This window comes from Augochlora pura, chromosome 6 (assembly GCF_028453695.1).
Source record: "Augochlora pura isolate Apur16 chromosome 6, APUR_v2.2.1, whole genome shotgun sequence".
Lineage (NCBI taxonomy): Eukaryota > Metazoa > Arthropoda > Insecta > Hymenoptera > Halictidae > Augochlora > Augochlora pura.
Window position 1 is genome coordinate 12,282,185 of NC_135777.1, and position 27,464 is coordinate 12,309,648.

Genomic DNA, 27,464 nt, shown 5'->3' on the forward strand with positions numbered 1-27,464 from the left:
AATTGGCAGGCTCTAGGCCGTACTTCCGAAGGCAACGGTGCCCCTTCCTTAACTCCTAATGGTCTCTCCACCAGTAACGACATGTTAAGGTTCATTTATACTTCCCGACGACCCGAACACGAGCCGAGCAGATTGATAGCGTTTCATGATTATTTTTTAACGTGTAAAACTCATAGATATTGGAAATAATAAGGTTTAAAAGGTGCTTTAAGATGATTGTACCAAAATTGTTGTCAACCCTTTCTATCTGGAGTTATCTAGTGTTTTTATACATAAACCTACAGTTATTCTTGTTTATGTTTTCCAAATTCGTCTCAACATCCCCTAAACAATGACAGAATTGTAGATGAATCTAACAAAACACTGAACTAATAATAAAATAAATTAAGGTGATTACGTTGCGTAATTTAACATGTTCATTCAATCTTGGCATTGTTATAAAGCAATACATGTCAATTACTTTGAATGACGGATAGGTTTAGTGTTGAGGACGAAAAAGTGGTAATGCATGATCGATGTAGTTGTTAAAAAAATCGTAGTGCAAGTTGTTACTAAAATAAGTCGCGTTATAGCATTTCCAAGTTACCGCCTGACATTGATAATTATTATTACATCGCAATAAAACGACACAAGGCAACTGTTTAAGAGTAGTCTTTGGCTCCTAAATTATTGCATGGTCATCGATTTGTGTGGATATTTTTATGCAAAACAAAAATTGTTCGCACTATTTACAAGAAACAGGAACTACATTGGTATTGATTTCGTTACTTAATCACTTTAATGAGTTGAAAATAACGTAAGAGTATTTTGAAATTCATTAAATGTTTCTATTGTTTTATGTTCGATCTATTTGTATTTTCGCCAGAAATACATAAAATCTATGTTTGTCTCGTAATGTAGAAATAATCTCAGAAATGAATTAGAAACAAGTTATTTGTATATATATAAATATGTTACTTACAATACAAATTCGTATTGTATCAACACAAATATTAATTTTATTTTATTATAATTTTTCAATCTTATTTTTATGTTTATTTTTTTACTTTTTCGACTATTATTACTTTTCTTTGTATTTTGCATTTTATATTTTTCATTTAACAAGATATATATTTATTGGAATATAAAATTTTACTTTACATTTAATAATTATAAAGAAATACATTTAATACTTCTCGGTAACATACACTTACATGCTGAAAATCTCATAAAAATCGGTTAAGTTACTAAAAACTGATCACGGGAGTGTGCCTGGTACATAACTTTAGTCCTTTTATTCAAATAACCGGATTTTTAACATTCGAACAGTGGACCCATTTAACATAAATAAAATCATTTCCAACATTCATTTACGTACTTTTCTATACACACGAATCTTTTTATAGACATAATGAAATATGTGAACAATTTGAATAATTTTGAGAGTCAAAATAGCCAAATAAAGATGTTTGTACTGCGTACCCAAACGGAGCCGTGCCTATATTTCACCATGAGGCACTTAATTACATGTCTGCAAAAGGATCGTGTGACTTATTCAATGAGCAAAATCAAAGTCTAAAATTGTTTTAAATAGTTTTAAATTGTTTTCAGTTTCTTTTTCCATTTAATTTTTAATATTTTTTAATACTTTTTTTACAGTTTCACATAGCCTCTCATGATCTATGTTTTTGATTCTTTTCAGCATCTTTTACATATTTTTTAATATTATTTAATATTTGTTTAATATTTGTTTAATATTTGTTTTTTAAATAACTAAATAAGCATGTTCTAAATATCTTCTTTGGATATTTTGGGTCTTTTAATGAGTATTAATATATCTATAAACGTTTTGACGCTTTCTTGTTCATAAGAAAGCAATTCTTACTTCCAATGTAGATATCATTTCATAGTAAATTACTTTAACAAACTACCGCAAATTCCGTGCAAATATCATGTTGCAAATCGCTTATGGCTTCAAGTTGGAGCCCGCCGTCAAAGGGCTATATAACTCTCCTAGCAGACTTCTCCACATAATTTTCAGAGTAGCCCAAATATTATAAGAAAGTCACTGTGCGATATCGTGCTTTAAACTTTATCAAAGCAACTGGAGTCATTATAGAACATCACTATGCTGAACCGTTTTCCATGCTTACCGGAATGTTTCATCACGACGATGATGCAGGTGGTCATGTCGTCGGAGCCGATGATGCTCACATTTTCTGAAAGAAAGAAGAATATGATATAGTAAAACCGATGCAAGCCTTATCAGAATAGAGAAGATGCATGCTCATACTGATCTAACTGTGATCAAACATTGATTTTCATAAAATTGTCCACTGGATAAAGATTTGCCTTCGTTTTCTTGCGATTAATAATTGAAATCAGCAAAAACACGCAAATTCCATCAAAGGTTTTTATGGTACCGTTACTTAGGTCATGATACTGAAAAATATGTACTAGCTCGAAATATCTCATATTTTTTTCGAGAAAGTTATATTTTCATCATAAGACTAAAATGAACAACTAATTCAATTGAACTTTGAAGTGAGCTATCTAGTTCTAATCAAGAAAACGATATTCTAAAATATTCAAGTCATATTCTTAAATTTTTGAGTCATAATAATATCGCTTAGTTTTTGAGTGACAGCTGTTTGAAAACCAAACTGTGAATTACACAATACATGCATATCAATCCTATTAGGCACATACATTGCAATAAAACGTTAATAATTTTTTTAATAATTGTATTTAGATTAAAAGAACTATCTCAACAATTATTTCTACTTCTTCTAAATTTTTAAACAATTGTAATCATGTGCAATGGATGCAACATGCAAGATGTTCCATGGAAAACCTGATGAGAAAATGTTTTATACAAAATTTGATGAATTTTCGATTAACACGTTGTGTGCTACGCCGATCTTGGAGAGTATAAACGCTCGACTGAAGAGTATAAACGAACGATAACTTTGTTACACTGTATCCAATTTCGTTTGGACTGTCGAAATGTTACAGTTAGTTTTTAATTGATAGCTTGTAATAAGCTAAATTTAAAACATTTAATGATTCCATAGGGTATAGAATTTTACCCTATTTATAGTATTATTGTAAAGGAGTAAAATCAATTAAATTAATACTGATAAATTTATATTGATATTAAAAATCAAAATCTCCTTAAAATATATAAACCAATAAACTAAAAAGATGTCATTATATGACACAGTCCTTAGAATCCATATCGACCAAACGAAAAGTTGATTGTCAGTCCATAGGGACCGACGCCACCTGAACGGAAAGTTCACTGTCAGTCCCTGGGGACTGACGTAGCACTCAACATGTTAAACAGTTGCTAAGCGTTTAGGTACAACCTCTTAAAATCTTCGCGCGTAGAATAATTTTAACAAATAAGATGCCAAGCATTCAGACATTTCTGATGATCTGGCAAAAAATACTTGGAATAAAAGTTGATGAATATTCATTTTTCCACAAATTCGAATATGAAAATTTGCAAAACAAAATTTTATTCATAGAAAATGCTGGTCACCGAGATGTTTTAAATATTAATTCATACTTTTCACTTGATGATATAATTGCTTATAATATGCTACCATAACCTTAACCTGGAAACAACGCTAAAATAATTTTGGTAGCAAAAAAACAATTTCCAAAACACTGTACACTGAAGCAGATTAGGAGTACTTACTGTCTTGCGGCAAAGTTGCTGCCATTTCTCGCTGTTGGACGTAAAGAAGACCCATCGGTCCGACCAATTTCGCGGGCATTGAGTGAAGCTGTGCCGCGGTTTCGCGGTAGACCGGGTGGGCCGCATATAAGGACCTGCTGTCCGTTGGAATGTCCTCTTGCAGGACCCCGTTCACCACCAACACCATCCTGTACAGTCAACAAAAACAACAATAGAGGATCAACTGGGTGAAATTCTTGCACAACACAACGCGACACGACGCGATTCCACGCGATTCCACGCGATTCGATCTGGGTGAACTGCAGCAACAAAACGGTTTATCGTGTATCGTCCAAAATAAAAATGGAAGATGAACCGACACGACCAGTCGCGATAAAACCGATATTACGTCAGCCTGGCTCCGTAACCGGGCAATCGATATTTGTAACATTCGCGAAACGCGACGCAAAAAAGACCGCGAAGCGAGATGTTGTTCCGACGTTCGAGAAACGATGGCGCCAACGGTGGATCCTCGATCACTGGATCGAACGATCAAACTCGTCCCGCTTTGTTCGATCTTCTGAATAGGGGATTTTGGGACAAATTTAACCCTTTACACTGGAAACTACGATAACTCCATAACCAAAATATATTTTACAATAGGATTTACATTTTCTATGATTCTTTTCAACGTATAAATACGACATTAACCTTATTTGCTCATACATTTAGTTACATTTTTAACAATTTATTAGATATTAATTTCATTTACATAAAAATTCTTTTAAAAATGACATAATAATTTCTAATGATGCCTCATAAGCTCATAGAATAGTTGTTTGAATCTACCGTGATGGTCAAAATCGCGATTATTATTGAAGTATTGAAGATCTTCTAGGATATGATAATTAAAAACTTCTAAATTGTGCACGCATTATAATAAAAGCCCCGAAAGGTTTAAATAAATTCAATCTTGTCATTTTCATGAAACAACACACGTCAATCACTTTTAGTCCTCGATAGGTTCTGTGTTAACATGTTAATTGCCGAAATTCAGCTCTTAAGGATTTTATAAAAATTTATAAAAAGTTAATGGAATTCACACGTCTATGACATCTACATTTTTTCACTTTCTGCGGTTGTCAGAATTAACTTATTTATATAATCCCAAGACGAAACCTTGTAATTTTCATGAACATATACATACACATTTCCATACTGTCTTTTTATAATTCTGTTTACTGCAACTACATTTAACAATCAATTATCACGAGACACTTAGGATACTATGACTCAACACAATGTAATACTTATTTAACATATTCGTTATTATTTGAGACTACTTCTTACTCTTATTTCTTAACTCTCAAAACTTTGTTAGCATTTATCCACATTGAATGAAGCAGAAAGCGTTTTAAAATTAACACTTCCTACTTTTTAAGCTTCTAAATTACTTTTATCGGAATCGGATCCTGAAGCGCAAAACCAGGACAAAAAGCGTATGTATAAATAGGTTAAATAGACTGAACTTCACTGAAAGGAAATGTGTTTAGTGGCATTAATATTGAAGCGAATAGCAAATATCAATAAAGGAATAAATAAATGAATAAATTAATAATTAACTAACAAAAAATCAATGCAAATATAGATCACTAAATAATAAAGTCCAGTTTCAGTAAAATAAATACACTAAAAATAATATGAAACACAATTATCTTACAGTTTAACCACCTCTGTCTTTGTCTTAAAAGCTTACCTGGCATCTTTTGTACACGCGCGTGTCACGGGGATTTCTCTGTACGTATAATTATAAACACAATTAACACAAAGTTGAATCGAAGACCGGGCAGAGTAACGACACGGTTAGCTTGAGGTAAAAAGGCGGACTGACTTTATTTTGTACAGGGGTTCTTTTATAATGGTCTTATCGGTAAGTGATGAGTCGGTCGGGGATTGTAATTCATAGGATGAATCTAACGGGTGTGTCATGGTTCAAAGGACTAGGAAAGGTACATTGCGCGGGTTTGTTGTTGATGAGGTAGCATGCGTCACAGTTCAAAGGATTAGGAAAGGTACATTGTGCGGGTTTGTTGTTGATGAGGTGGACAAGATGCGTCACACGCGCGTTCGTGTGATTGTTTAAATATAATCTGAACTATCTAAATAAATAGTTCTTTAAAAGAAATAGAATCATCTCGATTAAGACACTCAAAAAACCAGCGAGCACATTGACTATTAGAACATAAATCCGGAAGTATCCGAGATCAATTCTTATTTTCTCCGAGGTTCAGGACACGCCAGAAAGCAATCTAGTTTACCATCAAAGTTTTATAATCGTAAAAATTGACTGAAGTCTTCATTATTTTAAGTTTAAACATACTTACTCGAACAGCTTCCATAATTCAAGAACAACCTGAATAGCTTCCATAATGCATAACGTCAAACAGAAACGAGGGCCATAAAAAGATTCAGGTGAACTTCCGAAAAAGATTCATTGCCGATCAAGATGGCAGGGGGAAGATGGTAGAATCTTAAATATAAATTATTAGCTTCGGATATTTTGTAGTTTTCACAATATTAATGAAAAACCTAAGCTAGTACTACAATTAATACTGTCTATACCTACGCACCTACGGCGACGCGTACGTCAATAGGAGCATCCCACTTTTCTCAGCGGTCATTATAGGTCTGAAGTTCGAAAAAAGTATGTCCTTTGTACAAAACAGAGAGCTTAATTACAGGAATTTCGATAATATTTAATATTGTTGAACGTGAGAATCGTTAGAGTGGATCGATCACTCCAGACCAAGTATTTGGACACCCTATAGAACCGACACCGCTTCTATTTTGCCGATTGCTGGACTGCAGCGAGATACGCGAAACTACGATAACAAAGATACATAGATAGCAACGTCAGAATCAGTGCTAACAACAAAATGAACTGCACAAGATGACACATGGGCTAAGAATCTCGCACTTTGCGTCGCCTCGTAGCTCAAAATTACAATGTTCACCTGATAGACGCCCCACGCCGCTGTAGATCGTCTTGTATAGTTAATTTTGTACTGGACATCTGTATACGCCGTTTTCAAGACATAGCATTAAAAGTTCTTTGTGAATATCTTAAAAACTACTAAATGCTCAATAACTAATATCTTATACTTAGTATCCTTTTCCCTTTCCCTATACATTCTACAAATGTTATCTTGATCGGCGATAGATCTCTTTTGGAAGTACTGCCAAACAAACATTTAACAGTTTAGATAGTATTTTTAAAATCGTTAAATGACCCCCTTTTCGGTGCAAATGATGCACTATGCGCCAAAACAAAGCAGTTTCGCTTAAAAAGATCGAGAGATCGAAGATCAGCCACGGACACGGTTGGTGCTCTCGGAACTCTGCCCGTTGTATTTCGTTGTGTCGTTAGACGTTACGTTGTGACACGTTAATCGCGTTAACTATGAAACCTCCAGACGAACGTGTCAGCCAGCCTGACGATTTGCATGCCTGCCTTGTCTACCCGACTACCTACCAGTCAGCTAGCATGTATGTACTCCGAGCTTACTATAAAGGTTAAAGACATTTGCCTCGAACGACATTCCTCGTTTAACCTTTTGTTTTGATAACGAGATTACCATCAAACAAGAAAGCGAAATTATATCGATCCTGACTAACATTATTCAAACTGCTCTGCTCTTTCCCGAAGAGTCTCCGAGCTTCGTAAACGGAATCCATGAGACCTTGCGTAGGATTCATTCCACATACAACGGATGTAATGGATTTAGATGATATTGAAATATATTGTAGTTAATATGCAATTTAGAGAGGGGTAGGGGAACTAAGTCATCATGTTTTTAATTTTGAAATTGCTTAAGAGTTAAAGTACGCGAAGTTGTATTTAAAGAATATTTTATCAACATGCAAAAATAAAAATATTTTTTTCCAAATTTAATCTCCGGTATCCATGATATAACAGATTGCTATCAACAAATAAGTCTTATTGCTGAATTGCTTTGCAACATTAATATTCAAATATCTCCCAAAGTAATAATTGTTTGACATTTATACTGACTTATCCGACTTATTTTTCTGTGACCGCTGACCATGACCCCAGAATGCTATTAAATTTTGTAAAGATCATATTAGGAAATAAGGTTTATTTTGTCACTAAACCGTGTATTAAAACCTTTTTCTCTTCTTAAATTAATTTGTAAGACAATATTTTTCTTCTAAACACAACAACTCTTTTCGCTTAACAACAAATATCGTTTTGCTTAAAATGTACCTAGATCGTTATTTAATTATTGTAAAAATATACAGTAGCAGACAAAGTAAATAAAATATGCATTTATATCATAAAAGGAAGACAGGGAAACGTTAACCTTCGGAAGATGGACTCCGACGTAACCACGTGGAGGGCACATGTTGTAGTGTCATTTTTTGGTTATAAGTCATTTTGTTTCTGTGCTTCTTATTTTTTGGCACTTGTTCGATTTTGCTTTTGATTATTTTTCGAATTCTTTAGTAGTTACTTTTATCTATCTTAACATGAAGTATGGATTCATGTCCAGGTAAGACAAATATGTCACTAGTGTATGAATATAATTGAAAGAATTATAATTAGAATAGTAATGAGTTTTGTATTAATAGAGGGTGCAAATTCAAGTACTAGTAATTCTTGTACTAGTATGACTCCTCCTCTTGCCAAGTGGAAGAGGGAACATTGCAAAGTACATTTTCAAGATGAGTGGCTTCAAGAGCCAGAATATAAAGTGTGGCTTGAAAAATGTACGAACACTAGAAAAGCAAAGTGTGCTCTGTTTAAAAAATTCTGTCAGCACATCGAGGCAACTTATTAAGGCACGGTAATTCAGGAAGACATTGTCGATATGAAGAAATTACAAAGTATTTAATTTCAAACAGGAAGTAGGAACTCTACATTAAGCTTACAACTAAAATAATAATTATAGATATAAATAATTAAAATAGTATAGTTGCAATAAATATTATTAGAGGGTTTAATCCGGATGCTAGATTTAAAAATAAAGAAGTATGTATTGATCAAAATAGCAGAAATGAGACTATGTATGAATATAATTCAGCATAACCATAGCTTTAATTTATTCAATCATTTCGTAGGTATTATACGCATGTTTCCCAGATTCAGAAAGTTTAACAGAGGTTACCCTTTGGGGACGGAGACACTCGACAGGCGAGCATCGCTGTGGACGACAGGTATTGGAGGCGCAGTAAAGAAAATATTCATGTCGCACGTTTGCGTTATAAAAACTAAAGCTTTATTCAAATAAGACTTCATTGCTAAAAGTCTCTAATTTCATTGAGAGCCAACTAGACTTCTTAGGCTAGTATTCCCATGCGTATCTTATTGTTTATATGCCGACACCCGTCCCCAAAGGGTTAAAAAGGTACTAAAATAAATGCTTTTATAACTAATGTACTGAATCAAGCAACGATTGAGAAGCATATAGAAATTTTAATAAATAAGTTCTTTTCTATTCTTGTGGATGGGAGTACGGATATTTCTGATAATAAAAACCTGTGTATATTAGTCTATTATGTACATGAAGGCGCAATTGTAAATAAATGTTTTATATATGCATTATAAAAAAACAACTTAGATGTTACAAATCTAGTGGGTATACCCATAGAGAACGCTAATGTAATGTTGGAAGAACATAATTCCTTTGTTTCAAGGATTTTAGCCAAAAACAGTGAAGTTATAGTAGTTCCATGTACATGCCATTGCATGCATTTGATTGCACATAGTACAACAAAATGTTTGCCAATGGAAATTATCAATATTGTCCACAAAATATATAATTACTTCTCCAGAAATCCTAATAGGCAAAATATGTCAAATGAAATTTTCAAAATTTTTAATATTGGAAAGGAATAAATAATTCAACTCAGTCCAACTAAGTGGTTAGTGCTAAGAAAGTCAATAAATATTGTTACGACGAAAGCTGTCGATTGTGAAGATCGATAGAAGTTGGCCGTCGGATCGATATGGTGGTTTCCAGCCAATGAAGTTGTTTAAATGAGAAGCGAGACGCGAGACTCTCTCGAGCTGTCAAAGCGAGAGTACGCATATAAATAATACTCACAGATCCAGATATATTGTTATTATTGTTAATCGTAATTGTTAATTGTGAATAAAGTGTTAACAATGAGTTCACCGGCTAGGCAAGGCCGAACCCTTCGCAACAATATTATTTTAATGAAATTTCCAGCATTAGTACAATTTTTCTTGAATACTTATGTGACAGATAACACGGAATCAGTTAGCCACATTTTTAAAATATTAAGTAACAAATTAACGAAAGTATACTTAGAATTTTTAAAGTACATACTTGGAATAATGAATAAGTATAATCTCCTCTTCCATGTAATGATACATCTTTTGTTCCATAAGTTAAAGAAGTTTTTAAAATTTTTAGGATTATCATTTTTGACACATGAGTGCATTAATACAGCACAAAATTTACGTGCTATTGATATTTATGACAATAAGGACTTAATGCCTGTCGAAGAAATATTTCTTCAAACAGATGCTGAAGCAATCATAGAGGCAGTCAAGAGTAGCAATGATGTGTTAACGAGCCAAGGGCAAGTGGCAAGATGCGGCAATAACTTGCATGACCGAGCTTTTGTTGTAGTATTTTGGGGAAAAAAGGAGGTTTATTAATTGAGGACGAGTTGACATTTGTTTCACCGTCGGGAGCCACAATGACAGAATGATGGGACGAGTCGGCGTTTGTTTCACCGACGAGACCCACAATGACAGGAGGATGTGAACGAGTCGGCGTTTGTTTCACCACCGAAACCCACAAAAAGGTAACTCGCAAACGAGCCGACATTTGTTTCATCGTCGGGACCCACAATGGGAGGAAGGCATAAACAAGCCGGCGTTTGTTTCACCACCGGGACCCACAGGAAAGGAAACTCGCAGACGAGTCGATGTTTGTTTCACCGTCGGGACTAACAATGACAGGAAGGTGTGAACAAGCCAACGTTTGTTTCACCGACGGGATCTACGAGGGGATAGGTATATGGTGATTGTTCTTGATCTCGTAATCCTTTGAGTTGGTGCACCACGAGTGGCAAAGATGCACCAAGGTGGAGATCTGATGCTAGCTACTGAGAATAGAATGTGGATTATGAATAAAATTGGCTCTAAGTTTCGATATAAAAATACTAAAAGTATATGACAAGAAATAAAAATTATTACAAATGGTTGGTTGTGTATCACGGTACCTATGTTCCGCACTCTCGGTTTTGACGCACTGATAAATGCGGGGGCTCGTACAGTCTAACAGCTTAGATCGAGATTCAAACGTATAGTCTATACTCTGCTGACTTTGTTAACGTACTGCCCGAAGTTGAGGAAAATCGTGGTCTTTTTATACCCCGAAATTGTTTAAACATGGCCACCTGTCCGGGTTCCCACGATTTTTCCTACGATTAGGCAGGGTGGTTTTTAATATATTAAACTCTACAATTACGTTAGATGTCCGCATGTACAAAGACCAATTAAATCATATCTTGCAAAAATTTCTTTCAATATTCGATAACTATACCGTACATTTAAAATGGCGTGGAATTGCTTCGTATTTTGAACTCAATGAAACAATTGAATGCACAAAACTGAACATTTGTGACTTCTGAAAAAATAAGCCAAATTAAAAATCCATTAGGTCAATGTAGATTCCCCAACATTTTGAAAGTCGTACCATTATGCTTAGCGTTACCCCATTGTAATGCCGAAGTTAAGAAATTTTTCTCCATGATAAGCAAAATAAAAACTGACAGGAGAAATAAATTAAGATAAGTTCGTTAACACGTTAAGCGCTACGTGCCGGTCCCTAGATTTTCTGTTCGGATCGCGTCGGTCCCTACGGACCGACGACAGATTTTTCGTTCTTCTATCGCGGCGAGTGTGTCGGTCCTTGCGTTCTTGTGAGACTGAACATTTAAATTATGCGATGTCAGTTTTTGTTTGGTCAATCTGGACCGCAAAGTCTAGCGTCGTTTTTTAGGGACCGGCGCGTAGCGCTTAACGTATTAAGTAGACTGAAATTAGATTCAAAGAATACAAAAAAAAACGTGTGCTAACTGTAACCATCAAAAAGGGCCTTACAGTTATGTAATGATGATAATATGTACAAGAAGAAGACGATACCACAGCATTTAACTGGTATCATTTTACCGTTCATCATAAGATAGATATAATAGTGAGACATAAAGTTATTAGAAAAATATGTAATTGGTGGGATATAATAGGATAATTATAGAAAAAAAGCAATGAATGGAAACGGATGAATGAACACACTTTGTAAACAAATTCCAGTCTAGCTGTGAAGCTGAATACAAGGTGCCTCAAAATAAGTCAGTAATAGTTTTGTATACTGATGCAGTACACAATATAGTAAATTTTGTGTAGTAGATATTAATTATACCGTATTATCATAAAAAAAACTTTCTATTATTGTATATTATGGTGCAATATGATTGTATAATATTGTAATATTTAACTGGATTTCTTTTCTTTCATGGGAATAAAACCGTAATGGTATAACTTATATTTTAAAAAATTTTGGTTTCAGTATTAAAATGTCATTTACGTATGCTAAAATGTTTAAGAGACCTGTAAGAGAGAGTTATAATTAACCTCTATGTCTTCATGAAAAATACAAATTTTTTACATCAATTGCAAGACATGAGAACTTTGTATAACTGTTTCTCTTTCTTATATAATTTTAATAGACTATTTTAAACTATTAAACTGTTTCAACTATTTCAAATTTCGCATTTTCAGTTTGTCATAAATGCATAAAATCCGCAGTTTGATGATAATACAGGGTGTCCTAAAATTGTGATACTATCGGGAAACGGGAGGTTTCTGAGGTCATTTAAAGTAACTTTATTCTTAACGAAGATAAGATCCGCGTCTTTATTTACGAGTTATTAACGAAAACGCGGCCGTAAGTTTTACCTATAATATAAGGTCTAATGCCGGAATGAAGACTTTGAAATTGACGTTGTAATGAACTATAAAGTTTCAGTGTACATCGTTCCAGGTAAGCTCCACCACTACGTGAACTGTCTGTACCGCCCACCATGTCCGTCATTACCTCAGATGTGGACTGAAAACAACGTCGACAGGTATCATACCCGTTTCGATGACCTCAGTTCACTTACAGAACGGTTTTATTAACTATGAGGCACGTCTCACAATTATACAGGGTGACCCATTTAAGTCGATCCCATCAAATATCTTCGAAGCCGTCGATGATACTAACAGATGTTTTAAACGAAATTTGAATGACCTTAGAAGACACATAATTTGTTATGAATAAGAGTTTTTTTAGGCGAACGCGATGAAAACATATGAAGATCAACTTTAATTTTTTAAAGAGAAACATATATTTTTGTTATACCAGTCAATTCTTCATAAAGATATTGAGGCATTTATTGCGAAATATCATTGGTTTAGAAGATATTTGAATTTTAGTATCTTTTGGGGACAAGAGTAAATTTTAGCATTCAAGGTTATGTTGTATTTTTGTTATGTTGTACTAATACTATGCATTACTAAAATTCGAAATTAATATTAAAACACGTGCCCCTCTAAAACCATTCAAATTTCATTCGAAACATTATTTAAACATTTATCTCCCTATATGGCGTACAGTCGAAAACGTCTTCTCTAAAGTTCGTGTAAACGGTTTAAATATTATGTTGAATGTCAAAAGAACAAGTTTATTAAACGATTGCTAAACATATTTTGACAAAAGTCTGAAATTGGTTGAAATGACCAAAAAAATAATAATAAGATTCGCGTTTGTAAAAAAGTTATTCCATTTTAAAAAATGTTCGAATATTGTTTAGGTTTACTATATATAAGATATGATAGAAAATTACGCTAAACAGTTAAGACGAGTGCTGCAACCCGCTTTCCCCACTCCGTGACCAGATTCTCCACGAACAGAGTCTTCATATACATATATATTTCTATGTCACTTAATCATTTCTCTTTTAAAGTTTGGAAAACGAAGTCAAATAGACTTATAGAATATGGAACAAGTTGGCAAAATTTGATGATTTCGATATGGAACTCTTTATAATATACAATATATCTGTGGTTGCAAGGAAGAGCGCATCATATTGCATGTTTTCAATTTCAAGACATTGTCGCTTAAAGTTCTTATCACTAGTTCTTCGTATTAGTAGTGTTTCCTTGTTTTTTTCTGCTTATCAAATTTGTTTTTTTTTTATTGTTTTTCTGATAAATGCGTACAATCTACAGTTCAGTTAATGCGTATATTTAAATATTTTACATTACGACATACATCATTTATCCTTACAGCCACAGATGTAATTGTAAGCAAAATGTGTATCTACAACTAAGAAGCTTATATGTGTTTATATGCTTATATGCTTATATGTATTTACTGACGTAACAGTAAATTATTTTCCGTGAATTTTGCTTACGTTTTGTTGCCACAGTTCTTTATTTTAAAGACAAAATCGTAAATCATTATGAACGTGTAAAAATTTGCAAGTTAAGTAATAAAATACAACACAACAAAAAATTCGGTTTCTGAGCCGAAAAAAGTTGAAATTGAAAAGGTTAAAAAATATTATGAAAGTTAATTTTCCGATCGAAAAATCTTGTAATAATATGTCTTAACAGGGGGAAAGTTGTTACACGATTTTTTGTTTCTAGAACTGTTTTTAGATTTAACTAGTTTTCGCCAAATTATTTTGTATATCTTTCTCTAGGAGATGAAGCAGCATCTTTTATCAAGATACAAACAATCAGAGTATTTTACAAGATTTACTTGTAGACAGCATAGAGTTGTAGTGGTTCCGAAAGTAATATTAACTTCTAAATTTGGAAAATTGCAGCATACGTAGATGCATGCTGATAACTCTAATATTGATCAGGCGCGTCGGCCACGAGGTGTCAAAAACGTTTACAATTACAAGAAAGTTTCCGTATACCACTTTAAAATATAATAACTTTGTTAAAACTACACTGAATGACTTGAATATTTTTTAGGTGATAAAGGGATTAGTATACTAGACAACGACTTTTAATTTTACTGTTACTTGGAATGACAAAAAAATAAAAACTTTAGTTTTTTAACATTTTATCCGATTCTATAAATAATAAAAGTTGATCGAAATTGGTTAACCCAGAGTCGAGTTACAAGCGTTAAAATATTTAAAAACTGTAAATTTCTTCCATTTTTTTTTTATCAAAATCGAGACAAAACTGCGATTTTTGCCATATTTAATTTGTTGTAAGTCATAGCAACGTCAACCAATTTCTAATAACAAAAACATTTAAAATGTGAAAACACTATGTATCAATTGAGTTTGATTTAAATTCTAGTTCCCACAAAATATTTTCAAAAATAATTCCATAAAAGAGTCCCCAAAAAGCATTCTGAAGTTATTAATAAACCCTTTAAAGTTAAGTCTAATATTAAGTATCGAAAAACATTTTACAGGTATTCTGATGTTATTATGCTTCGGATTATACATAGTATACTATAAGCATTTTTTCTAAATTTGATGGCGTTTGTTAATGGTGTTTGTCGGTTGAAATTAGGTCGTACAACGAAAGTGACCACTCCACATCACATGACGTTATCGGTACATATTTAATGTTGAAGCAGTGTTGTGACACACGTATCAGATTAATTATGATTTTCACACTTTACGCTTTTATTGCATGTTTACGATAAAGACGATGATAAAATTAGATCGACTATGTCACGCAGTCGCAGAAAATTCTGCTTACCGTTTCAATAATAAAACTGAACTATTCGACTTCGAAATATTAATGGCTAATGTTCAATTACTAACTTAATTTTTGGAAAAGTTGCTTTGCTGCGCCATGTATTTAGCATTATATCGATATAACCGCTACCAACACTATTTAGTTATGATGCAAGTGCTGAATGATAGACTAAATCAATTTAATAAGACAGATTATTCAGCTAAATATGATATATGCCTACACATAGCATTATTACATACGTTTTTGAACATAAATATGTAAAATAAAAAATATATTTTTGAAATCATCTGTTCTCGACATAAATATCTGTTCAGATACCTATTTTCTAAAGGAATATGCATTTGCATAAACAGCCGCAGTTCAGACGGGGGGTAATAACCACACTTTTGATAATTCGTGGCTTTTCATAATAGATACTTTGAAGAAGATATGAAGAGGATGCTATTATACAAATAGCTTAATCTCAGTATAACCTTGATTATACGAACCAACTATGTTTGAATTCTTTATTGGGTGAGTACAGTGTCTCATGTAAACAATCAGAGCTGGGTAATATTTATAGAGAAAATATTTGAAATACTGTTTTAAATAATAGATTTTTCGTAAATGAAATAAAGTAGTACTTCACGTAGACCATAAAATTTTTGTAAATAAAATATTTTATTTCGATAGTTCACAGTTAAAGTATGAAATAAATATGGTATGTTGATAATGTAAAACGTAAAATAAAATAGTTTATTTTGGTAATCTAAAGTTAAATCACAAAAATAAATATTTCATTTCAATAATCCAAAACACAAAATAAAATAGTTTTTATTCTAATAATATAAAACATAAGAACAAATGAAATTTGTTGTCTTTTTAAATACAGCTATTCGCATGTATATTTATAATGCAGAGTACCACAAAAATTATTTCAACTTTTTGATATTAAATTCGCGAAATTGTTTGCAAAGTTTAAGAAAATACTAAATGAATGAAGATCAAAAGAAATCGTTGTAGGTAAGATATCACAACGTCAATTGTATTGACAAAACGTATTAAGATTATAGAAAAACAGAACCGGGATTGTTTATTTGAATTTTTGGTTTTAGTTTCAATTGCAGTAATCTATTTACTGTGCTCAGTAACTGAATCAGTTCTTCGTTCGAGTTACTGTGCTGCTTACCACTATAGGCCTACATAACCTCAAAACTCAAATCATCACTGTCATACTTTTCAAGAGGAGAAATGTAAATAGGAAATTTTGTTAAGGCACCCATTTTTAATTTGTACTTTTAAATGATATATTATTACATTAAATTTTTTTTATAGAATGTAAACATTTATGGAAATATGTTTTATTCTGCACAGTTATTTTGACTCAGTATTCAGTATTCATTCACGTGATAACTGATTTTACTAAATAATAGGAACACGGTAATTGGCTGCAGATTTTTCTTTTCTCCGAATTTTGAAAGGGGATTTGATACTTGTGCTGTGGAAAAATTTATATCGAGAAAAGTAACTTTGAAATTTACTTCTAACTCCTTAAGAAATGTAATTTAATAGGGCACGGTAACTGGTTATTCTACCCTGACTTCTTTCATCTGATTTTTAAGAAACACTTCACATTCGACAAAGAACCAAAATATCAATCCTCTACAGACTTCTGGGCCACCGGTCCATCATCGCTATCCTCAACAGTGCGTGTCGGCTGGGTGAAGCAAAAAAAGACAAACATAACAGGTCGGTCGCGGTTTATCTCGCTCTCATATTTTTTTCTTCACGCATCGATAATAAAAATCGTTCGACGCAAGCGATTGCGGGAAACGGATCGATCATCGGTCGAACGTGGCGACGAAATACATTATGTAAAAGGAAGTACATAGTTTGTGTTTTATTTACAAATTCCTAGTACATATTCAGAAATTGTCTGTGCACAAATCTGGTGATCTCTGTTGGAAATGGGGACCTAAATATGTGTCCCCATGACATTGCGATACGTGGCTTTAGACACGATCGAGAAATCACGGTCGGTGAGCGATCGTCTTATGTTCGCCGACGAGGCGTTTCTTCCTTCTCTTTGCGTTAGAAAGACATTAAATTTTTAAATGGAATATATTTTTTACTTAAAAGCATTCATTAACTAAAACAATTTCATGTCTTGTTTCCACTACCTTCCATTGCTGCACCTACACTACGTTCAACGAGATCTGGCACAAAATTTAAACAGAACTTTCACGATGGTGCTGCGGTACAGGTGCATAGTATATACGCGTTGATTACTGAGTGAGCCCTCTCATGGCAAATCAAGTGTTATATCTAACTTTACTTTTTTTATCCATGGACCGTGTGCGCGCTATATGTACGTGATTTTTTCCTTTTTTGAATAATTATGTAACTTTTAAAACATATACAGACAATGTTTTATGTAAACACCCAGGATATCTCAATAATTAGGAAAAATAGTGAAAAAATGTTTTAATAAAACTCGTTTAGTATGGAAGGAGATATAACATGATCCAGTAACGGGATCTACTCCTGCACACTTTTCTTACACCCTAAGGTGACACACACATCCCCACCATCTTACTATGCATCCAATTCGCAGTGGATCTTATCTCAGCAGTGAATCATCAGCCAGGTAGTAGGACCTAGTACCTTAAACAGATTTTTTGTTGACGAGAATATGGCGGATATTTCAAGGTCAAAGTTCATTTCAGTATACATTGCATTATAGTACAATTTCGTATGAATCTAATGAAGTGCATTCTAAGTCATTTCTGTCAACGGAAATGCGGAATATCATGATTTAACTCTTTGCAGTCGGAGCCATTCTAATTGGAAATCTAAAATAACTTTTCAGACTTATAGTGTTTCCACTTTATTTAACCTGGTGTATTTTATACGTTATAAAATTGAATTTTGTAACTCGTGCAATAGTTCAGTGCTCTTAGCAATATTTTTAATATAAATGAATTTGATAAAAATTATTTAGAAACGTGGTATGATGATTTTTAGCAACGTTTTAGTCTAAACTCTATACTCGACCGTAAAGGGTTAATTGAGCTATCATATGCTGTACATCCTTGGTAAGCTATGATATGCATTATTAGTGATTGTGATTCTAAAATTGTATTTATTTAGTCGTTTTTTGAAACAGAAATAACGGACAAGTTCGGCCGTGTAGAGCCCTCGTAGACCTTGTGTAACTATACTGTAAACAATGCATCGTTCATTAGAAGCTCAACAGAACGATTTAACAAAATCGTATATCAAAATCTAAAGGGTAATTGTCACGAGGAGACTTCAATGTTGTAGTTACGTTAGAATCAGTCATGAAATAAATTTTAAATTTTTTTAGATTCAGTCTATTGTTCTAAACCAAAAATGGTAGACCTCGTATGTTAAAAAAATATTAATTTACGAGATATGTAAGTACAAATATTGCACCATCGTACAGTGTCATATTAAAGCAATTCAATATCCACATGACTATCACTTTACAATATTTGCACGTATCTTGTAAATTAATTATTTTCTGATATGTGAAGTCTAATATATATTTATTCGGAACGATGGACTGAATTGATAAAAGTATACAAACTTGTATAATTCCGTCCACATACACAAAAATAAATCATCTTGTAGCCCTCTCGAAACAATTTCATTTCATTTTTATACAGTGTGTAATTAATTAATTATTTTCATTTATAAATTAAAATCAGACGCCCCCTGTCTGTACATAAAATTGTTTTGATAGATGCACCGAGGCATTTTAGAATGTAAAATTTCGGATACATATTTCCATAATATAGTCTCCCTCTTTTGAGAACAAGAAGAAACTCGTCGCTTTCCGCAGCGGAAAGATTCCTTGGGTGTTCCGCGTCTCGGTTAATCGCGGGTTTTAAAATAGATCTTTCGTGGAGAAACCAGATGTGCCTCATCTCAAGTCAGCAAGCACAAGAACGCACACGCAGAAATCAAGACTGTTCGTTTCTTCATTCGAGAGTGGGAACCGATTTAGGGTAGTGGAGTTTGTTGCTGTGGGGTGACCAATTGCTGTACCTTTGGCTTGTTCTCAGGCATAACTAACCTTATGCAATGTTCAAAAAATTATAGCATAGAACGAAAATTGGCCAACTTTGACTGATCATACTCTCGCGAAAAATTATCAAAGGGTAATGACTGTTTTCAATCAAAATTTGAGACATCCACTTTAAGGTAATATTTCGAGATTTTCAAAATTCAAAGAAGCCACCGAGTTGAGGGAAGGTGAGCGGAAAAGTGCGCGATTTTATTTAACCTATAATTATCCTTTCGGGCAGGCTACAGAATTGAGATTTTACACAGAAAACATTTTCTTAGTCAGCTATCGAACGGTGTAATAGTCATTGAAAAAACTGTGTAGAAATTTCTGACCATCTTGTTCGGAAAGACCCTTTAATATGAGATTAATGAAAAATAATGTAAATGTCCTAATTATCGAAGCTTCGAAAAGCTATTTGTACCAGTTATCGTAAACCAAATACAAATAAGTCTCGATTATTTCCAATTCGTTTTTCATGCATTTCTGAATATATGTATACTAAATTAACTTGCTGATAACTCGTCCTACTTAAATGAAACTAATAAAGTACATAGATCGTTTAAAAAATAGATTATAAACACAACGAATGTCGGCAATACGACAAGAGTTCCAAAAACGTGTACACGTTATATACGGCTCCATTTGCTATGAAATGTACGGCAAATAATAAGGTTTATAATCTCTTTATAGAATCTAGTTTTTAACCATATCAATTTATAAGCAACTGGTATGGTTGACGGCAAACACTCAACTAGTATCTTTCAATAATTTTTTAGAACTCACAGCTTAACTAACGGAGAACTTGAATGTTTTTATACTATTAACCCTATAACGAATCCGTGGGATTGCCGGCGACTCCGCAACATTTTTTAAATTGTCTTTCTTATCTTCCTAACTCACCCGTACCTCATATTTTATAGTTTGAAAATAATAAATAATATTTTATATACAAAATATATAATTTATATACAAATGTTATATTACAATTGTATTATGTTGTTTATAATTCTTTATCATATCATTGCGATTATCGAAAAATAAATAAAAGTGACGGTATTCCGGAAATCTCGGTAATTGGGTCCCTTACTCTAAAACCTAAAACCTAGATATCCCTATTGGTCACATATCGCTTAAACGAGATCGCGATCGAACCCCTGGATCAAACGAGAATAAGACTCGGCCACGCAAGGACCTACGCACACGAGCGACTTGAAGACTTTGGCTGCCACGTCGGTTATTAGGTAACACAAATTTGTCTTCATTACTTACACATATACAGTGGCATGAATACTTATAGGCTCAAAGTAATGTTTACATTTTTAGTGATATTTAAACAAAAACATAAGAGAACACCACATTTGTATATTTCCTTATCAGAAATAATAGAAAATAGAAATATAAAAATATAGTTTTTTGGTTTTTGTATCAATCGAGACTTATTAGTAACGATGTAAAACTTACTTTGAGCCTGTAATTATGCGTACCACTGTATTATTAAACTGCTTGGCTTATTGACTAAAATTTTCTCTATTTTTATATTGTGAAATAAATCGATTTGATTTTTGTACGAAGATACAGTTTTTGTACTGATTTAATACTAAGTCTAGCACAGTCAACTACTTAGTCTTCATTTAACGATTATAACAATTACAAAGACGCTCTCATGAAAAATGATTCAATAAGGTCACAAAGTCGCCGATTGCATTTCGGCAAAGGAAAAGGTTACACGAAATGACCTCGGGTACCCTCCATTTCCCGCTTTTATCATAATTACGGATCACCCTGTATAGGCAAGTTATTTTTTAAAATATGAGCTACGCAATACAAACATTTTATTATACGATCTTTCGGTCGATAAATCAATATAATTGAATCCTTTATAAATACACAATAGATAGCAGCACTTATATTGACCGTGGAATGACAGAATGACATGTTTCTTTCTTTCCTGTGCTGGTTGAGTTCATTTTGTATGTTATTTTATAATAAAAATTGTGTTTTGCATTACTCGTGACATTGATATCTTCTTCATAGCAAATCTGCGAACTCCTTATTTATCACAATTTTAAGGTTAATGGAGAGTTATACCGATTGGCTTCCGAGCCGTCCTTATACACATTTTTACTGGTCGGTAAGTTCATGGTAATGAGTTCCAACGCAGTAGTTAACTTTCGTTAATCGATATTTCTTTAGCATTCGTTATTTCACTGTTACCGAAACTCGCCCTCGGTAATAGGGACGTAAGAAATGTGACAATAGTGTCGATGAAGTGGCAGTGGCCGAGTGCGTTGATTTTAAGAATTGGCGTAATCGCGATCTTTGGGCGGAAATATCTATTTCGAACGATGAAACGCATCTGTGAAACTACGAACCCAGATAGTGGTGTGTATGCGTGTACGTGTCGCACGATGATGTGTCTCAAGGTCTGTTGACGCGGGAATCGATCGCGAGTCGATCGCGGATGTCGATCGATCTGTCATCGAGCGCGGCTACGACTAAGCATTCACGACCAGTTTCATTCAAGCGTCGTGTCGCGGTTGTTCGGCTCATTAACGAGTCGCGCTAATTATGGCTTCCGTTATCGGCCGCTGCGACGATTGGTCGGCTGGTGTGATGCACGCTCCGCTAGTGGGACGGATTCGAATCCGGCTCGGACCAATCGAAGCGATTACTACTGATCAGATAGCGAACCATCGTCGTCACCACTCGTTGTCGCTCCTGCCAAAAAAATTGTAGCACAGTTGCTTTCAAAGAGTAACACCACTAAACAAGCAGGAAACACGTAGACAGGCGACAATCATACGAACCAGAGTTGAGCATTATTCGAATTGCTTCCAATAAATGTTCATCTAAAATCATTAACAGAATGAGTACATTTTAGTTATTATTCATATTTATCGAATAAAAGCTATTCTGAATTTATAATTATTCGCAGCACTGTAGGTGGTTTCCTTTAGTCGAAGCACATGTACATTTAAAAAGACCTTAACAAAACACCACATTTGAATATTTCTGTTTAAGAAATAATAGAATACAGAAATATACAAATATAATATTTCGTTAAGTTTTCGTTTGAATATCGGTAACTATAAAAGTAAATTGAAATGTATAATTATGGAGACCGCTATATCTTTTCCAGATAATAACTACCTACAATAAGTGTTACAGAATTGACTTTTGGTCAGTCAAATACAACAAATACCCCACTGCAGATATCAGGAAAACTAGGTACATGTAGAATACAATTTTACAAACTTTTTTTCCATATGAAAACTTTAGCATATTTACACTGTCAGTCATAATAGCTGTTCGACCAAATAGAATCGCTTCAGACTGATAATAATTGGGTGCACGAGATGTAGTGGACAGTTATTATGACGGTCAGCGTATCTCGAATCCCTTCTTTCGAAAAATAGATCATAACAAGTCTTATCTGTTTCTATTACCGGCCGCGTAAACGAGATACGTGCCTATTAGGCACTGTCTATTATCGAGTGAACAAATCTATTTAGCTCCTAAGTCGGGGTTTGGGGTAAGAACAAAATTTTACCTCCTGTTCAAGAAAGCCAATGATTACGACTTCGGGATATCGGGTTAAGGATCGAATACAAGGCTGGAATTATTAGACTGCGGATTTGATGTAAGGTGAAAGTAGCTATACTCGTCAGAAAATATGTCAACATTCTTCTAAACGGAATAAATTTTTCAAACTGGTCCGAATTGAATTGGTTTTGAACGACTTGTTTTCCAGAGAATGAGTATTTCAATTCAATTCAACTTTATAATCTGAACCTACAAGGGAAATTTAAAAAATACGTTTTTATACGATATATTCAAACTAAGTAAAGACGGAAAAGATATTTAAAATGATAGTTTTCGAATACAAAATAAGTGTGTATTCAAAATTGTAAAGTTGCTTCGAAAGAGTAGACATTAAAGTACGATAAATGTCAAAATTTCTGTACCCCCCCCCCCCCCCCCCCCCCCCCCATAAAAACGTAAAGAAAAAGGAAAGTTTTATATATACAGTGATAATTATATATATATATATATATAACTATAGACGATCAATTTATACATAAAACTTTTCTTTCTCTATACGTTTTTAATCCGGAGGAAGGGAAATGGGGAAATTAAGTAAATTGAGAGCCCATCCAATAATTTCAGTGAATTAAAAAGATAACCTAAATAAATAAAAGATAACCCTCGGTGCATTTTAGGGTTGTTAGAGAAGTGCTTGTTCAGATATAGTCCAAAATAAATTGTTCACTATAACAACAATTTTGGAAACGTTTCAAAAACTTACCAAAAATTTTACTTCTACTATTAAGAAAATTCAATCGCGTATTACTGCTTTACTTGATACGATAAGAATTTGTAGCTATAACCGAGCTTGAAACGTAATTTTCAGATCCGTATGTAGGAAATAAATTGACCATTACTATTACGGTACCAAAAGTTCCACACTCTCGATATCAATAATCCTAAGCAAAATATTAAATAAAATGCTACTACCCGTACGTCGCTTCAGATACTTTATATTGTCTACTAAGTTTTTTCTTAGCGAACATGCAATCTGCAGCTTTGTTTACGAAATATTGACAAAAAACGGTGAGCAATAATAAGAGGCGAGATTAGCTAGCGCGAGGCGACCAAGCCAATGAGTGAAACGAGGCTTTGTCTGCGTGAAAAAAGGGGCAAATTGCATTGTTTTATAGTGTAGTAATGGCCGATATTTCAAGGTATAGTTAATTTTTTTTAATGGAACACTATGTTTCTTATATACAATTTGTTAGCATCTTCTCGGACAAATTGAACAACGTATTATTTGTTATCATTTCGTGCGGTGAGGTTAAACAACGAATTGGTCTGGCAGGTCTGAAGGTTTCAATTTAATTGACAACTCACGATTGGTGTAAATTTGACCGCATTACATATCTCTAATTTATGACTCTACCGTTCGAAATGATAATAAACAATATAACATTACATTTGTCTTAAGAAATATTAATAGATTATAAATAAAAGAAACATATTGTTCCATTTAAAAAAAGTAACTTGACTGAAATCTCGGTTATCATTTTTATGGTTAATTTTTTTAATTCATTTTAGATATGGTATAGAGTTAACATACAAGCCGACATCGATTTCTACTTCTACTTCTACTTTGACTTCGACATCAACTTCACTTGAGCCTCGATTCTCGAACGGGGAGGACTCGATCAAACCGCCCGTCTAGAAATTCCCATGACGCGCGGAAAATTAGAGCCGGAGGCCGACTGTAAGATTATACAGCGCGCTTACGGCCATTGTTGCCAACGAAAATTACACTCTTGAAAATTCATTGTAGCAGATTGCTGGTCGCCGTGGTACGTTTTCTTCCCTCTTCCTCCTACGTAATTTCTTCGTTCCTTGTACCCCTCGCCAGATTTTTCGATTCTGTCAACCGTGGTCAACATGGTCGGCAGAACTTACGTACTCCTGTGTTCATATTACATGTTTCTGCCTCGAAAGAAGAATGTGAAAGTAATCGATTCGGAATCGCAAGCAACTTACACTAGTATAAAAATACGAAACAACGAAAACATTTAAAGACTTCCCAGCATCTGCTACATCTGTTAACTTATTAAATTTATTAGGAAAAGAAAGATGTTCATATTTGAGTACTGTTTTTTCGTTGCTGCGGACAATTTTTATTTAAATTCATAGTCATAACTACACGAATGGGTTTTATGCATTTTTAAAATAATATTTACTACGTTAAATACAAAACTGCGTATATATTACAAGTGTTATATTAAGACCAGATAATATACCTCATCATACCAAACAGTTTTTAAATGAAGAGATTTTCAACCGTTTACACTTAAATGGAACATCCTATATACTTTTCTTAACGTTTATTTTTTAAAACCTTATTTAAATTATAAAAACATAAATAACTAACTGCATATAATTCTAACGATTCATTACAATTAGGCAACCCTTGACCATCGCTTTCTATAAAAATGATTTCGTAAAATTATTTCGTGAATATAGGAAAGATCCGCAATCCACTTATGAGCTAACATACATTATTAATTAATTTCCCACAGAATATTCTGGATACTCTGTAGTTAAATATGATTATTTAGACATTTAGCATAATATAAACTATAATATAAACACATGTTTTAAATCGACTTGACCATATTTTGTGACAAAAATCTACAGCAAAATTACATTTATTATTCATGTTGAAACTATTAATTGCAAAATCTAAAAGAATTTGTATAAAACGGCCCGATTAAAAGATTGCAATTTCCACTTACAAATAACGATTACAATTAACCGAATATTTTTCTCGTTGCCAATGACTGTTGGCGACGGAAAGTCTCTTTCGACTTCTTGTAATAATTTTTAATCGAACCTAACTTTATTTTCATTCAAAGCAATTGAAACAACGTGCATGAAATACGTGCATGGAGATATAAATAGGCATGAAAAACTTTTTTTCATAGTTAGAATAAAAAATGTCTAAAAAATCAAAATATATTTTTAGTGGACTAATACAATCTTTGATATTTAATGACAGTCACGGCGAGGCAAAAATTGATTTAAAGGCGTGATAATTAGGACACCTACCTTATTATAGTGCAAGAGGTAAATCGAAGCATGAACTATACAGCCATATAGAATAGGTAATATGTAATAACATTTGTTGAAAACTTTAGACACTAAACAAAAAATGAATTCATCGGCACTCTCGTTTTACGTCCGTGATTTTAGGTACTGTCGGCGCTTCGTATCCTATAGAATAGTTGAGCGATTCCTGTACCACGGAATCAGAAGATAACGGATGCGAACGCGTGTCGTGGCTATTTACAGCAGCGATAACGGCGATTCCTCGATGTCGAAATATGAAGATAGTCGCGGGGTGGAAACATTTCTCGCCGTCTCGTCTCGAAGTTCGCGGAAAACACAACGCCGCGACCCGATTCGTGAGCTGATCACGAAAAGAAAGCACACGCGTGCTCGCCTGTTCTTTTCGCTATCGGAATTATCGAGGATAACGATCGGCGCAAGGCTGGAGTCAAGCTACATACAATTATGAGGACGGGAGGGATGCGGGAGGAAGCAGCGGCTGAATCTAAACGGAAGGAGATAAGGAACGCGGTGTGAGAGTGGGAGCGACGAAGGGAGATGGTACTAGAGGGAGCCAAAGAGTACCAGAGGGAACCAGAGAGAAGGTGACAGGATGGGCCAGACCAGAAACAAGCAGATCGGCGAGCGCCCTTCGTGACCATAATCGGTGGAGAGGTAGACCAGCGGCTGGCTGGCTGACTACGAGAGCCGAGCCACACGGAAATCCACTTGAAAAGTAGCCATTACCTTAATTATCGGTCTCAAACGCTCTAGGAGGCTATGTGTACACGCTGGCCAAGAATCGACCTCGGTTCCATCGGTTCACCTGGCCGATCGACTTCGCGATCCCGCTCTGGGAATTCGTTCACTCGGTCCTGCAACGCGTCCCTTCGCGACGTTTTTGATCTCTTCGAACTGGACCTAAACTCGTAGGATGTGCGACTATCCTCCATTCGATATGAGCGGACTGGTCGAAGTAGAGCAAAGTCGAGTCGAGTAGGATAGAGCCCACTAGAGTGTAGTAGAGTGGAGTGAAGTTGAATAGAGCAGAGTGATGTGAAGTGGAATAGAGTGGAGTGGGGTGGAATGGCATTGTCTAGATTAGAGAAGAATAAAATAGTTTAATCAGGTAGAGTGAAGCAGAAACGAATAGGATAAAGTCAAGTCAGGTAAAGTGAAATAGAGGCGAGTAGAGTAGACTAGAGTAAACTAGAATGGAGTAGAGCGGAGTCTAGTGGAGTCGAGTGAAGTCGACTCGAGTCTTTCCCATTCTCGAG

The 27,464-nt window shown here is 34.1% G+C and overlaps 1 protein-coding gene across 4 annotated transcripts in view; it reads right to left on the reverse strand.

Moving 5' to 3' along the window:
• Ntan1 (N-terminal amidohydrolase 1) overlaps positions 1–27,464 on the reverse strand; it is a 59,165-nt gene that overhangs the window by 9,755 nt on the left and 21,946 nt on the right. For 2 of the 4 annotated variants that reach the window (XM_078182453.1, XM_078182454.1), the window contains exons 3-4: positions 3,683–3,870; positions 2,133–2,198 (exon numbers count right to left, since the gene is read on the reverse strand). In XM_078182453.1, coding sequence (XP_078038579.1) covers positions 2,133–2,198; positions 3,683–3,869 — 253 coding nt within the window. In that variant the 5' untranslated portion in view covers position 3,870. Of the gene's footprint in view, positions 1–2,132; positions 2,199–3,682; positions 3,871–5,417; positions 5,535–21,935; positions 22,063–27,464 lie in introns of those variants that run through there. The other 2 variants (XM_078182456.1, XM_078182455.1) reach the window with 2 other exon arrangements.